Source organism: Primulina tabacum, chromosome 16, assembly GCF_025594145.1.
Source record: "Primulina tabacum isolate GXHZ01 chromosome 16, ASM2559414v2, whole genome shotgun sequence".
Classification (NCBI taxonomy): domain Eukaryota; kingdom Viridiplantae; phylum Streptophyta; class Magnoliopsida; order Lamiales; family Gesneriaceae; genus Primulina; species Primulina tabacum.
The window spans coordinates 1321984-1335164 of NC_134565.1; the positions used below are offsets into that span (position 1 = coordinate 1321984).

General features: G+C 39.1%; 1 protein-coding gene across 1 annotated transcript; it reads right to left on the minus strand.

Moving 5' to 3' along the window:
* Nucleotides 1-314: 314 nt before the first annotated feature.
* LOC142529422 (uncharacterized) lies at nucleotides 315-11708 on the minus strand. The gene is made up of 5 exons (XM_075634962.1): nucleotides 11330-11708; nucleotides 10953-11180; nucleotides 10355-10839; nucleotides 10134-10249; nucleotides 315-936 (listed from the first exon to the last, which is right to left on the minus strand). Exons 1-5 carry the CDS (start codon nucleotides 11706-11708, stop codon nucleotides 315-317), a joined length of 1830 nt encoding a protein of 609 aa, XP_075491077.1.
* Between the last annotated feature and the right edge of the window lie 1473 nt (nucleotides 11709-13181).

Here is a 13181-nt window from a genome sequence, read left to right on the forward strand (position 1 = left end):
GATAGACAATTTGAAAGAGGATAGGACATACCTGAGTTCGCTGATGGAGGAGGGCCTTGTGATGGCGCTAAGGATGGTAATGGCTCATAGTCGAATCCAGAAAGCTTTGTGGACACATGTCGGGACCTGGCTGGTCGTTGAAGAAGAGATGAACTAATTTCATTATTGGTGATTGGTTCAGGTTGTGTGGGATTTTTGGTTTGGGGACTACAACGATGAATTTCAGGTGTGTTTTGGTTGGAAGATGGAGATTTGACTGGTGAGGTCATTGTGGTAGCTTCTTCGCTTGTTTCATCATTTGGATAATTGTCAATCTAAACAAGCTCGATTTGGTCTGAGACATCATGATCTGAAGGATGTGCTGATTGGTAAATGAGATCAGATGGTTGGTCAACCGACGGTGATGGAACTGGTGTATTCAGGTTAGTGTTAGTTTGGAATGGAAAAATCTTTTCGTGGAATATCACATCCCTGGACACAAGCAATTTCTGTTTTTCCAGATTATAAACCTTATAACCTCTCTTTCCATGTGGATATCCCAAGAAAATACAACGATGTGCTCTAGGTGAAAATTTGTCTCTTGGTTTATCATGGGCGTAACATAGGGAGCCAAAAACTCTCAAGTGGTCATAATCAGGTTTCTTATGAAACAAAAATTCATAGGGACTCTTATTAGCAAGAATAGATGTGGGCATCAAATTTATGAGATGAACTGCGGTAAGAACACATTCTCCCCAAAATTTTAATGGCAAGTGTGCATGGAAACGTAAAGAACGTGCTACCTCAAGTATATGATGGTGTTTTCGTTCCACCCTCCCATTTTGTTGTGGTGTATAGGCACATGTGGTTTGGTGTTCTATCCCATGATTAGTGAGGAAATCCCTCATTCTGTTGGAAACAAACTCTCCCCCATTATCACTTCTTATCACCTTGATCCTGGAATGGAATTGGTTTTGCACAAAATAGTAAAACATGGTTAGATAATCATAAGTGTGGGGATCCGGACGCTAATTCAGTTCTTAATCATCTTTGGGAATAATTAAAACAATTAAATAAACAGGGTCTAATTTTTTTTTTTTTAAATACAAAAGCGGAAACATATGAAATAATCTTATTTCATTTACAAGATTAGTATCCAGATCTAAATACAAGTCCTGTGCAAAAGTAAATCATAACAACTACTGTTCATTCACTACATGTCATGTGATGCAACAGATCTACTTCTAGGTCCGAATCTCCACGCTAAACTAGTCTTCTCTCGTCCTCGTCTTGACCCTGATCCTGTCCCACCTGTTGTCATGCACACATACAAACAAGACAGCTGCCGGATAACTCCGGTGAGAAATACATTCCCAGTATAAATCATGTATACATGCATTTCATATAAACATATATAAAAGTATGAAGCAGATATCTATAACATGTATCACAGTCAGAAACATTGATACGAATCCTCGTACGAATGAGAAGCAAACACGATTAATTAGAATTGCGCTCTCAATTCAATAACGAACAAGGATCGATTAGGTTGTCTCGATCTTTTGAAACAAGCAACGATTTGTGATATTAACCTCTAAGTGATTAAAACTTAGCAACAAATATCAACGATAAGAACAATTGAATTTCATACGAACCTTCAAATAACTTGTTTTGACAATCCGTGCGAAAAAAATCGACAAACGCCACAAAGATGCAATCTTTGATAAGTTTGATTTTTGGTGAATAACAAAGCTAAAATAGCCTTGGATATTTGAGAGAAATCTCAAGAAATCTTATACATCTGAATTATTTTGTTCATGGTCTATTACAAGGCTTAAATAATCAACAAAAACCATAAAAAGTAGTGTAAAAAGTCATCAAAAGAGTTGGCAACAAAGTTTTACACGGAACTGCGCGGTAGCGCGTGATCTCGCTCGGTGGCGCGCCATGTTCTGCACATTCCAGCCGGGTGCGCGCGGTGGCGCAGGTTTATGCGTTGGGGCGCGCCATGTTCTGCCCGGTGCGCACGGCAGCGCAGAAACACGCACGATGGCGCGCGCGAGGCGCGCGAAGTCGCCGGTTCATGCGCGCATGCGCGCATGCGCGCCGCTTCTGGCGCGGGGGCGCGCGTGCTGCTGTCCTCATGGTCTTTTAGCACTTGAATTACATTCCAAACACTTCCATCATTGTGTCCATGTTCCTCAAGCTCCTCTAATTTAGACACCCCATTTATTGAACTTTCTTGGTAGTTCACCATGAATCCTTGAAGTGCTTCTTTAAACTTCTTGCTACGGCCCCTCGTTATAGGTCCTTCGGGCAACTCCAACGACTCCCATGCCTTCTTTGGTGCTTGACCAACCATGTTTGCATCAAACATGAATCAATATCAAACTGTAAATCACACTCTGAACATGTATCAAAATCAGAAAACATAAATAAATATCAAGCGGTAAATCACGATCTGTGACTCTGAGACTCTGACTCGACTCATTCCTAATCTAGGGATCCCGATCTGAATAAAAACGCAACAATCTCCCACCTACTCTCCCGATCGTGGTGGCGGTACGTTCTTATTACGGACTTTGGTCCTGTCCATATTGAATCTCGCTATAGAAATTGCTCAACTCCTTGCACTATCAATATGACCAAACGTCTGGTGTCTTGGCATATCCTGCCAAAGACTAGACCTATCCGCCCTGGCATGTCCTGCCACTGACTCATCACAACACATACTAGACTATACATCCATAGTCTAGACATATCAAACTTATCAATTGCAATTATCAATTCAATAAGATAAAGTATGTGATTTTGGGAAACTCAAGTCAAATCAAACTCGAGTTGTGCAATCTCGAATCAACATTAATTTATACATTTCTCTTCTCGGTCTGATGAAGTCGAAGTCTCGAATTCAACTCTGTCCATATTCAATGTGGTAATGACAATATCGAATATACTGTGTCAATGTACAACTCAATTCAAGACCTGTTCTGATCAATACTTAAATCTAGACATAATCTGATCAATGTCAACTATACAACGATACAATCTCAATCAATAGCGAATCTGATTAATATCAATCTACTGGTGTTTCGACGGCATAACAATACCATCTCAATAACCCCGTTAATCTCAACATCACAGATATAAAAACACGGCTCATAATCAATATCAGTACAACCCATAATCTCAACAATAACAGATCATAATCTCAAATCTGTACAATCTCGATTATATCATTTCTGAAAATCATAACAATTTCATACGGTATCTGTTCTTCAATTCGGTTTAGATTATACGATGTCCGCTATGTCAAGAACAGCATATATCAATCATATCTGATTCTGGCAGTATCATAAATTCAAATCATATCATAACGTAATAAAACTTATGTCCAGTTGAAGCCTGCGTCGATAGAAACACAGTACTGAAGTCGGATTAAAAATCGAACAGACGGATTTCTCGCAAATCAATTTCTGGTCTTCAAAGAAACTCACTTTCCCTGAAGTCTTTCGTTCTTGCTTCTTGAATTCTGAGGGAAAAATCGTTTTTGATATATATATATTGCATGCCAAAGGACGGGTGGCTCATTCTTTGTTAAACACGTCTCGCGCATATGCGCGACCTCAACCGGCGCATATGCGCGAGACCTACTGGTCTCCGCGATAAACTTCTCGGCAGCTCGCGCATATGCGCGCCCCATCGCCGCGCATATGCACGAGACCTACTGTCTCGGTGCACAAACACTCGCGCATATGCGCGCCTCCAGCCGCGCATGTGCGCGCAATGTTCTATTCCAGCTTCTTGGCTACTGCCCTCCTCGCGCATGTGCGTGTCTTCAAGCCGCGCATGTGCGCGCAATGTTCTGCCTACCTCGCGCATATGTGCCCGGCGGGGTCGCGCATATGCGCGAGGGCTGCTCCTCGCACATAATTAAATCTTCTTTTCATCTATCCCAGTCTGACCCGTTCCGTCTATAATCACATCAGTTTATCCACAAATCATTTCAGATTATGATAATCAAATTCTCGGGCCTTACATTTCTCCCCCCCCCCCCAAGATATGATTTCGTCCCCGAAATCACAAACAATTCAATCAGATATCAAATCAAATATCCATCAGATACAATAAGGAATGGAGAATAAAAGCAAATAAGAATATTCACATCAATAAAATAATTCTAGGAATCTTTGTCTCATGTCTGACTCATTCTCCCATATAACTTTTTCGATGCAATAACAATTCTCTTGAACTTTCACAAGCGGAATACTCTTCGTTCAGAGTTGCTTTTTTTTACGATCGAGAAATCTGAATCGGCTTCACTTTTTCTGTAATATCTCTGATCATATCAGATCCAATCTCAGGAATCTCAGAGGTATTATCCCAATAAAGAGGGAATCTACACTTCTTGCCGTACAACGCCTCAAACGGTGCCATCTCTATACCCGTTTGATAGCTATTGATGTACGACCACTCACATCGTGGCAATGAATCCTGCCAACTAGTGCTAAAATCAGGCACTATAGCTCTAAGCATATCCTCCAATATCCGGATAATCCACTCTGACTGTCCGTCAGTCGGTGGATGATATGCGGTATTCAAACATAATTTTGTACCTAGAGCCTACTACAACTCTGTCAAAAGTGCGAAGTAACCAAAAATCACGGTCTGTAACAATCCACTTCGGTAATTTATGCAATTTGACCACCTCTTGGACACAGATCTCTGCCATTGGATCATATCTGTACGTCATTTTGTACGAAATACATATGCGAATTCGGTCAATCTATCAATTACGACCCAAATCGCGTCACAATCTCGAGAGGATCTCGGTAAGTTCATTACAAAATCCATTGAAATGTGATCTCATTTCCATTCAAGAATAGGCAAATTACGTAATAATCCTCCTAGTTTCTATCTTTCTATATTTACTTGCTGGCAATTCAGACATTTTGATACAAACTCTGCAATATCTTATTTTATTTGTTTTTCTCAAAAACTGTCTTTTCAGATCATTGTATATTTTCTGCCATCAGGATGAACGCTGAATCGACTGCTATGTGCTTCTGACAACATCTGTCGTTTCAAATCTGAAATATTCGGCACACAAAACGATTATTAACATATAACACACTGTCACAAACCTGTTACTCTGATCGATGCCCTGCTCTGACTGTCGATATCTAGTTCTGCACATTCTGATCAACTTTCTGAACTGCTTTAATTCTCAAAATCAGCTCTGGTTCGGACTGTACAATATAAATTCTCTACTGTCTACTATCTGTTTCAAAAACGGATTCAGAACAACAGCAATATTCAATCAGATTCGAAACATCACTCATCGATACTGATCTGCCAAACTCATAAAACTGTAACTTCTGACAATGCTATCGGTCTCAGTCAACTGGTCACGACTTCAACTGTGCTAAGATCAACCGATATACTATCTTCGGATCTAACATGTTCTGAATACAATCTCTCTCGGCCAAGATTCACATCTCAACAGTTTCTGTATACAACATTTCAATTCTCAGAATATTCAATACAATTTTCAAATGTTCGATTTAATCAGTCATATGCTTCAAATATCTCAGGATATTATAGATATATCTCAAGATATCATAGATGAAATAATCATAAATAAAACGATCATCAGAATACTTCTGAACACAGGGTTCATCAACCCACAAACATAGCTGGAGCATCCCAAATAGAAACACCCAATCAAATGTAACTCTCGGCTAGAAATCTTCTAACTGGTCTTTCAAGTCTTTCAATTCAATCAGTGTCATTCTGTACAAAGTTCTAGAAATAAGAACAGTACCTGACATTCATTCAATGCTAGAATCTATCTTTCTGACTGAAAGCAACTCTGAAATCCCATCTGAGAAAACATCAGCAATTTCATATACCACTGGCAAATCAGCCAATGATAGGCTCGATTTCAGTAAATCAACTGAAAACATAAGGAATTCCTCTGTTCCTTTCCGTAATAATCGAGTCCTCAACATCGTTCATATCCAAGGAATTCTAAATCTAGAATCCTTACCGTAATTTCCGTTCATCAATCATATCTATCTAAATCTTTCAATCTTCTGGAAAAATCAACGGTAACTTTGTACTTGGTCAACATATCAGTACAGATAATAAAATCGAAATCGGACAACCCAAGTACAATATAATCTAACTCAATCTCATATCTGTCATACTGTAGCATACAAGATCTAACAGATGTCACTGATACAAAACATCTCCCCAACAGAAAAGAGATCAATACTACAGCATATAATAACTCGATAACCAAAGCATATATCAATGCAATTCATTCAAGAATAATCGTATGGAATGCATTAGTATCTATCAATACATATGCAACATAACCATACAGGAAACAATTACCTGCCACTACCTCGTCAGGTGTGTCCTGGCCTTCGTTGTGATTGAGGAGTCGTTGGTGGTTGGAAGGAGCGAACAACCGGTGATTGTCTATCAGGCGGTGCCACTGATTCAGATGGTTCTGCTCCCTGAGATCTTCGGGAACCTCTCTGTGGACATACTCTAGCAAAATGTCCTGGCTGACGACAGACATTGCAACTACCAAACACACCTCGGCATTGCTCTGTGGAATGTCTCCCTCCACAAGTGCTACAATAAACTCCCGTATAACTCGGGCTAGAACTGCTGGAGCTAGATGAACCACTTCCTAACTTCTTAAACTGTTTCTTGTGAGCTTTCAGGAAATCTTTCTTTCCCCCACAACTACTACCACTATCAAATCTAGATAGTGATTGTAAAAATTGAGCTGGAGGTCGTTGGTTCTGTGGGTGAGCAACATACGACATTCCTCGCTGTTGAATCAAACTTGCCTCAGCTCTCTTTGCCCTGTTCAAGGCGTCAGCAAAATAATGGGGTCGTTCCACATTTACCAATGCAGATATTTCAGGATTCAATCCGTTGATGAACTGATCAACTACAGCTTTATCATCCCCAGCCACCTGAGGAGCAAAACGTAGTAAAGTAGAGAATTTTGCCACATATTCTTCAATATTCAGCTGGCCCTGTTTCAAGTTGGCAAACTCTGTACTCTTATCTTGTCGGTACGATACTGGGAGAAATCTTTTATGAAACTCGGCTTTAAAGATTTTCCACGTAATCACGGTACCATGCTGTTATAATGCTTCTTTGGTTGCGATCCGCCAACTCTTTGCGACCTCGTGTAACTGGTGCCCAATCAATCTAACTCGGCGTTCATCTGGGTAATCAAGTGAATCAAACAGCACTTCAATATCATTCAGCCAACTCTCACAATCATCAGACGTCTCAGTACCCTTCAGAATCGGCGGTTGAAATGACTGAAACCTCTTCAACATTGTTTCCATCGGAGTTTCTGACACATCCATCTGATAAACCGAAGTACCACCTGATTCTGGAATTCTTCGAGGAGGTATATCTGATTACCAAAAGAATTAGTAACCAAATACAACAAACCTGTTTCAGTCTTCCTCTGATCATCTTACTGCTGATCAAGAATCGATTCTGATTCATTCTCAATAACACATGCTTACAATCAAATCAGATAAACAAGTAAACATGTAGTTTTAACGCAGTAAATCATGCTAGCAATCAAAAGCAAGGAAAGAAAACTCATTCTACCCCGCTCACTAGCTCTTCTATCTTTGTCTACAGACCTATTGCTCTGGAACCTACTGCTCTGATACCACCTGCTGTGAGGACCCGGACGCTAATTCAGTTCTTAATCATCTTTGGGAATAATTAAAACAATTAAATAAACAGGGTCTAATTTTTTTTAAAAAAATACAAAAGCGGAAACATATGAAATAATCTTATTTCATTTACAAGATCAATATCCAGATCTAAGTACAAGTCATGTACAAAAGTAAATCATAACAACTACTGTTCATTCACTACATGTCATGTGATGCAATAGATCTACTTCTGTGTCCGAATCTCCACGCTAAAATAGTCCTCTCTCGTCCTCGTCTTGACCCTGATCCTGTCCCACCTGTTGTCATGCACACATACAAACAAGACAACAGCCGGATAACTCCGGTGAGAAATACATTCCCAGTATAAATCATGTATACATGCATTTCATATAAACAGATATAAAAGTATGAAGCAGATATCTATAACATGTATCACAGTAAAAAACATGAATCAATATCAAACTGTAAATCACACTCTGAACATGTATCAAAATCAGAAAACATGAATCAATATTAAGCGGTAAATCACGCTCTGTGACTCTGAGACTCTGACTCGACTCATTCTTAATCTAGGGATCCCGATCTGAATAAGAACGCAACAATCTCCCACCTACTCTCCCGATCGTTGTGGCGGTATGTTCTTATTACGGACTTTGGTCCTGTCCATATTGAATCTTGCTATAGAAGTTGCTCTACTCCTATGCACTATCAATATGACCAAACGTCCGGTGTCTTGGCGTATCCTGCCAAAGACTAGGCCTATCCGCCCTGGCATGTCCTACCACTGACTCATCACAACACATACTAGACTATACATCCATAGCCTAGACATATCAAACTTATCAATTGCAATTATCAATGCAATAAGATAAAGTATGTGATTTTGGGAAACTCAAGTCAAATCAAACTCGAGTTGTGCAATCCCGAATCAACATTAATTTATACATTTCTCTTCTCGGTCTGATGAAGTCGAAGTCCGAATTCAACTCTATCCATATTCAATCTGGTAATGACAATATCGAATATACTGTGTCAATGTACAACTCAATTCAAGACATGTTCTGATCAATACTCAAATCTAGATATAATCTGATCAATGTCAACTATACAACGATACAATCTCAATCAATAGCGAATCTGATTAATATCAATCTACTGGTGTTTCGACGGCATAACAATATCATCTCAATAACCCCGTTAATCTCAGCATCACAGATATAAAAACACAGCTCATAATCAATATCAGTACAACCCATAATCTCAACAATAACAGATCATAATCTCAAATCTGTACAATCTCGATTGTATCAGTTCTGAAAATCATAACAATTTCATATGATATCTGTTCTTCGATCCGGTTTCGATTATACGATGTCCACTATGTCAAGAACAGCATATATCAATCATATCTGATTCTGGCAGTATCATAATTTCAAATCATATCATAACGTAATAAAACTTACGTCCAGTTGAAGCCTGCGTCGATAGAAACACAGTACTGAAGTCGGATTAAAAATCGAACGGACGGATTTCTCGCAAATCAATTTCTGGTCTGCGAAGAAACTCACTTTCCCTGAAGTCTTTCATTCTTGCTTCTTGAATTCTGAGGGAAAAATATATATATATATATATATATATATATATATATATATATATATATATTGCATGCCAAAGGACGAGTGGCTCATTCTTTGTTAAACACGTCTCGCGCATATGCGCGACCTCAATCGGCGCATATGCGCGAGACCTACTGGTCTTCGCGATAAGCTTCTCGGCAGCTCGCGCATATGTGCGCCCCATCGCCGCGCATTTGCGCGAGACCTACTGTCTCGGTGCACAAACACTCGCGCATATGCGCGCCTCCAGCCGCGCATGTGCGTGCAATGTTCTATTCCAGCTTCTTGGCTGCTGCCCTCCTCGCGCATGTGCGTGTCTTCAAGCCGCGCATGTGCGCGCAATGTTCTGCCTACCTTGCGCATATGCGCCCGACGGGGTCGCGCATATGAGCGAGGGCTGCTCCTCGCACATAATTAAATCTTCTTTTCATTTTCCCAGTCTGACCCGTTCCGTCTATAATCACATCAGTTTATCCACAAATCATTTCAGATTATGATAATCAAATTCTCGTGCCTTACAATAAGCTTGTGATTTATCTTTTATAAGATAAACCCAAGTACATCTAGAACAATCATCCACTATGGTCAAGAAAAAATTAGCACCACTTAACGAAGGAATTGAATAAAGACCCCAAACATCCACATGAATAAGGTCAAAACAATTGAATTTTTTTTATTGCTGATAGGAAAAGATAAACGAGTTTGTTTTGCTCTATGACATGCATCACAAACTTCATGAAAGTCATTCGAAGGGGAATTCTCAAAAATGAATTTAAATTTGCTAAAGGGATAATGTCCTAATTGCATGTGCCACAAAACATAATCTGTTTCAAGAACGCTTCGACTCGCCATTCCATATTTTTCTTCCATTTGATACACGCCATCTCTCAGCTTACCCGCTCCAATCAACGTCCTCGTACATAGGTCCTGAAAGAAACAGAAATTAGGAAAAAATGTGGCTGAGCAGTTCAGATCATTGGTTATCTTGGAAATTGAGAGGAGATTGTATTTAAAACCAGGCATGCAGAGGACCTTTTTTAACTCAATGTTTGGTGTAATGCGTACATCACCAACATGAGTGACTGAGAGGGAAGAACCATCTGGTATTTTTACATTTGGGTGTGTCAAAGTATGCACATAATGATCAAATTGCTTCTTATCTCCAATCATATGATCAGAGGCACCACTATCAATAATCCAAGGATTATTAGTCATGGAACTTTTACCTACAAAGTTGGCTAAACCTTCGTTACCATTGTTCTGATTGGAAGAGGATGTGATAAAAGACAACAATTTAGAGCATTGATCTGTTGTTAGTCCCAGAGTTTGTTGAACTTGATTTTGTGCGGCGTCAAGCTCGTGATTTTCTGGTCCTGAGTTACGCCATTGTTGTTCACCAAGGCTTGATGATCGAGATCCTGATGTGGCTATATTGTTGTAGCTTTTTCGCTGCCTCGAGACACCTCTTCCACTGCTCCCACGGTTTTGTTGGTTATTTTTCCAATTGGGAGGATACCCTATGATCTCAAAACATTCTTCCTTAAGATGTCCATTTTTACCACAATGCACACATCTCTTTTTAGACCGATTTGCTGAGTTTTGGCCTCTGTTGGAATAGTTTTTTCGTCACCATTTAGCTTTGTTACAAATGCTGCACCTTCTATAGCTGATGGTTGATCTGTATCCTTTTGCGTAAGAAATTTTTGTTCTTCTTGCAGTGCCAAAGAGAAAATTTTGTTGAGTTGCGGTGTTGGCTCCATTGATAACACATGAGACCTTAACCTATCAAAATTGTTGTTCAAACCCAGTAAAAACTGATGAGCCTTTTCCCTTTCGCGGTGCTCTTGAAATCCCTTTGCTGCTTCACACCTTCAATGGGGCAAGGGGTCACAGATTTGTAATTCTTGCCACAGAGTTTTGAATTTGGTATAGTATTGTGTTAAGGTTTGTCCATCTTCTTGGCTGAGATTTGAGAACTCCTTTATTTTGTAGATACGGGTGCATTACTCTGCCCATATCTCTCACAAAGTTCATCCCATATCTCTTGTGTCGTGTCCGCATACACAACGCTTTCTTGTATGTCTTTGGCTAGAGAATTTCTTATCCAAGCTTTAACCATAACATCATTCTTTTTCCATCGTCCAAAGTCTGACGAGTTTGGTAGTTGTAAACTTCCGTCAATGAATCCGCCCTTGCTCTTTGCATACAAGGCTGTTTCCATGGAGTTTTTCCACGAAGCAAAGTTTTCTCCTGTGAAAGGTGTGGTGACAAACACAAGCCCCAGATGATCTGAAGGGTGAAGAGTATATGGTGAATCATCATGATTCTGCATCACGGTATCTCCCCCTTTTGTTGAGCTCTCTGATCTTTCCCTTTGATCTGCCATTGATGTTATTGACGAGATGAAGTCTGGTTCAATCTATTTGGACCTTGCTCTGATACCATGTTAAGAATGGCACTTGGACCTAACTCAACCCCAAAAGCTAGCTCAAGGGGAGAGGATTGTCCAAGCCCATATATACAACTCCAAGGTTATTTATCCTCCAAGCCCATATATACAACTCCAAGGTTATTTATCCAACCGATGTGGGATAATTAACACATCCCTCTCACGCCCAGGAATGAACATCTGAAGCGTGGAGTTTACAAATGACCCAATTATGGGCAGAACGGGTGGCCTAATTATAGGCAGTCCAACACATAACGGTGGAACCCGGGCTCTGATACCATAAGGAAAAATTATTGATGAGAAAGATGAACCAGAAAAGTTGATTGTCATTGATTATAACGTAGGTAATATATACAACCATCTCTGTACAGCCAATATAGGAAAATAACTAATCAGTTGCTAAGCTTGCGCCTAAAGAATGGGAATCAAGGAATATAGGAAATAAATCTATTCTAAGATAAGGAGCATCTAAATAAGGAATATGACACTAATTATACAAGAGAATCTCAACAACATGTGTATTTTGGAAAGACATTTCCTTAGTTGCGCATATCATGTCACAATTATTACTCAAAAATACATCACATTGTTATCAAATTCATTTACAACTCTCGATATACCAATGGTTGCAGATTCGATCGGGATATATGAATTGAAGGGATCGTAGTGTACAGTAATCATAACTTAATATTCTTGCAGACACTATCAATGATACCTAAGAGATCATGTGGCGAAGATACTAGACGCTCTTACTAAGATCCGATGGGTGCAATCAGACTTTAGTTTTGATGTTCTTAATCAAGGGTTGATGAAAAGAATGTGGCTAATTAGGCTAAACCCGAATAAGAACAAATATTTTTCTATATCACATGAAGTTATGTATTCACGGCTAGCTGTATCTCTGAACCATTGAGGGTCACACAAGTATTGGATTATGTGTTCATATTGAGATAGTCAATTTCAAAAGGTTGAATTTGGCAACTGTAGTTTTATGAAGATCAAACAGATTTCTTATAAAAGATTTTATAAGTTGATTCAATATAATTGAAGTTGTGAAATTTAGCTTGACCGGTAATTAAGTAAAGAGAGTGGAACTGTTTGTTTTAGTGAAAGGGTTCACAAAAGTGTCATTTGCCAAAAATGGATCAATGAAAAATTTTTTCCTTATTTTTCATTATGTGAACGAGATTTGTACTCTTGATATATCGGCGTTGTCTGATCATCGATCGAGATAATTATAACGAGTTCACAATTATTTATTTGTAAATTTAGAACATACTAATTAAATAACAAATTAGTAGTAGTGATTACTAAGTGTAAATTTTTATGGAACATCTAGAAGAGTATAGAATATATTAATTAATAAAATTATTTAATTTAAAACATAAATATGTATGTATGTGTGTGTAT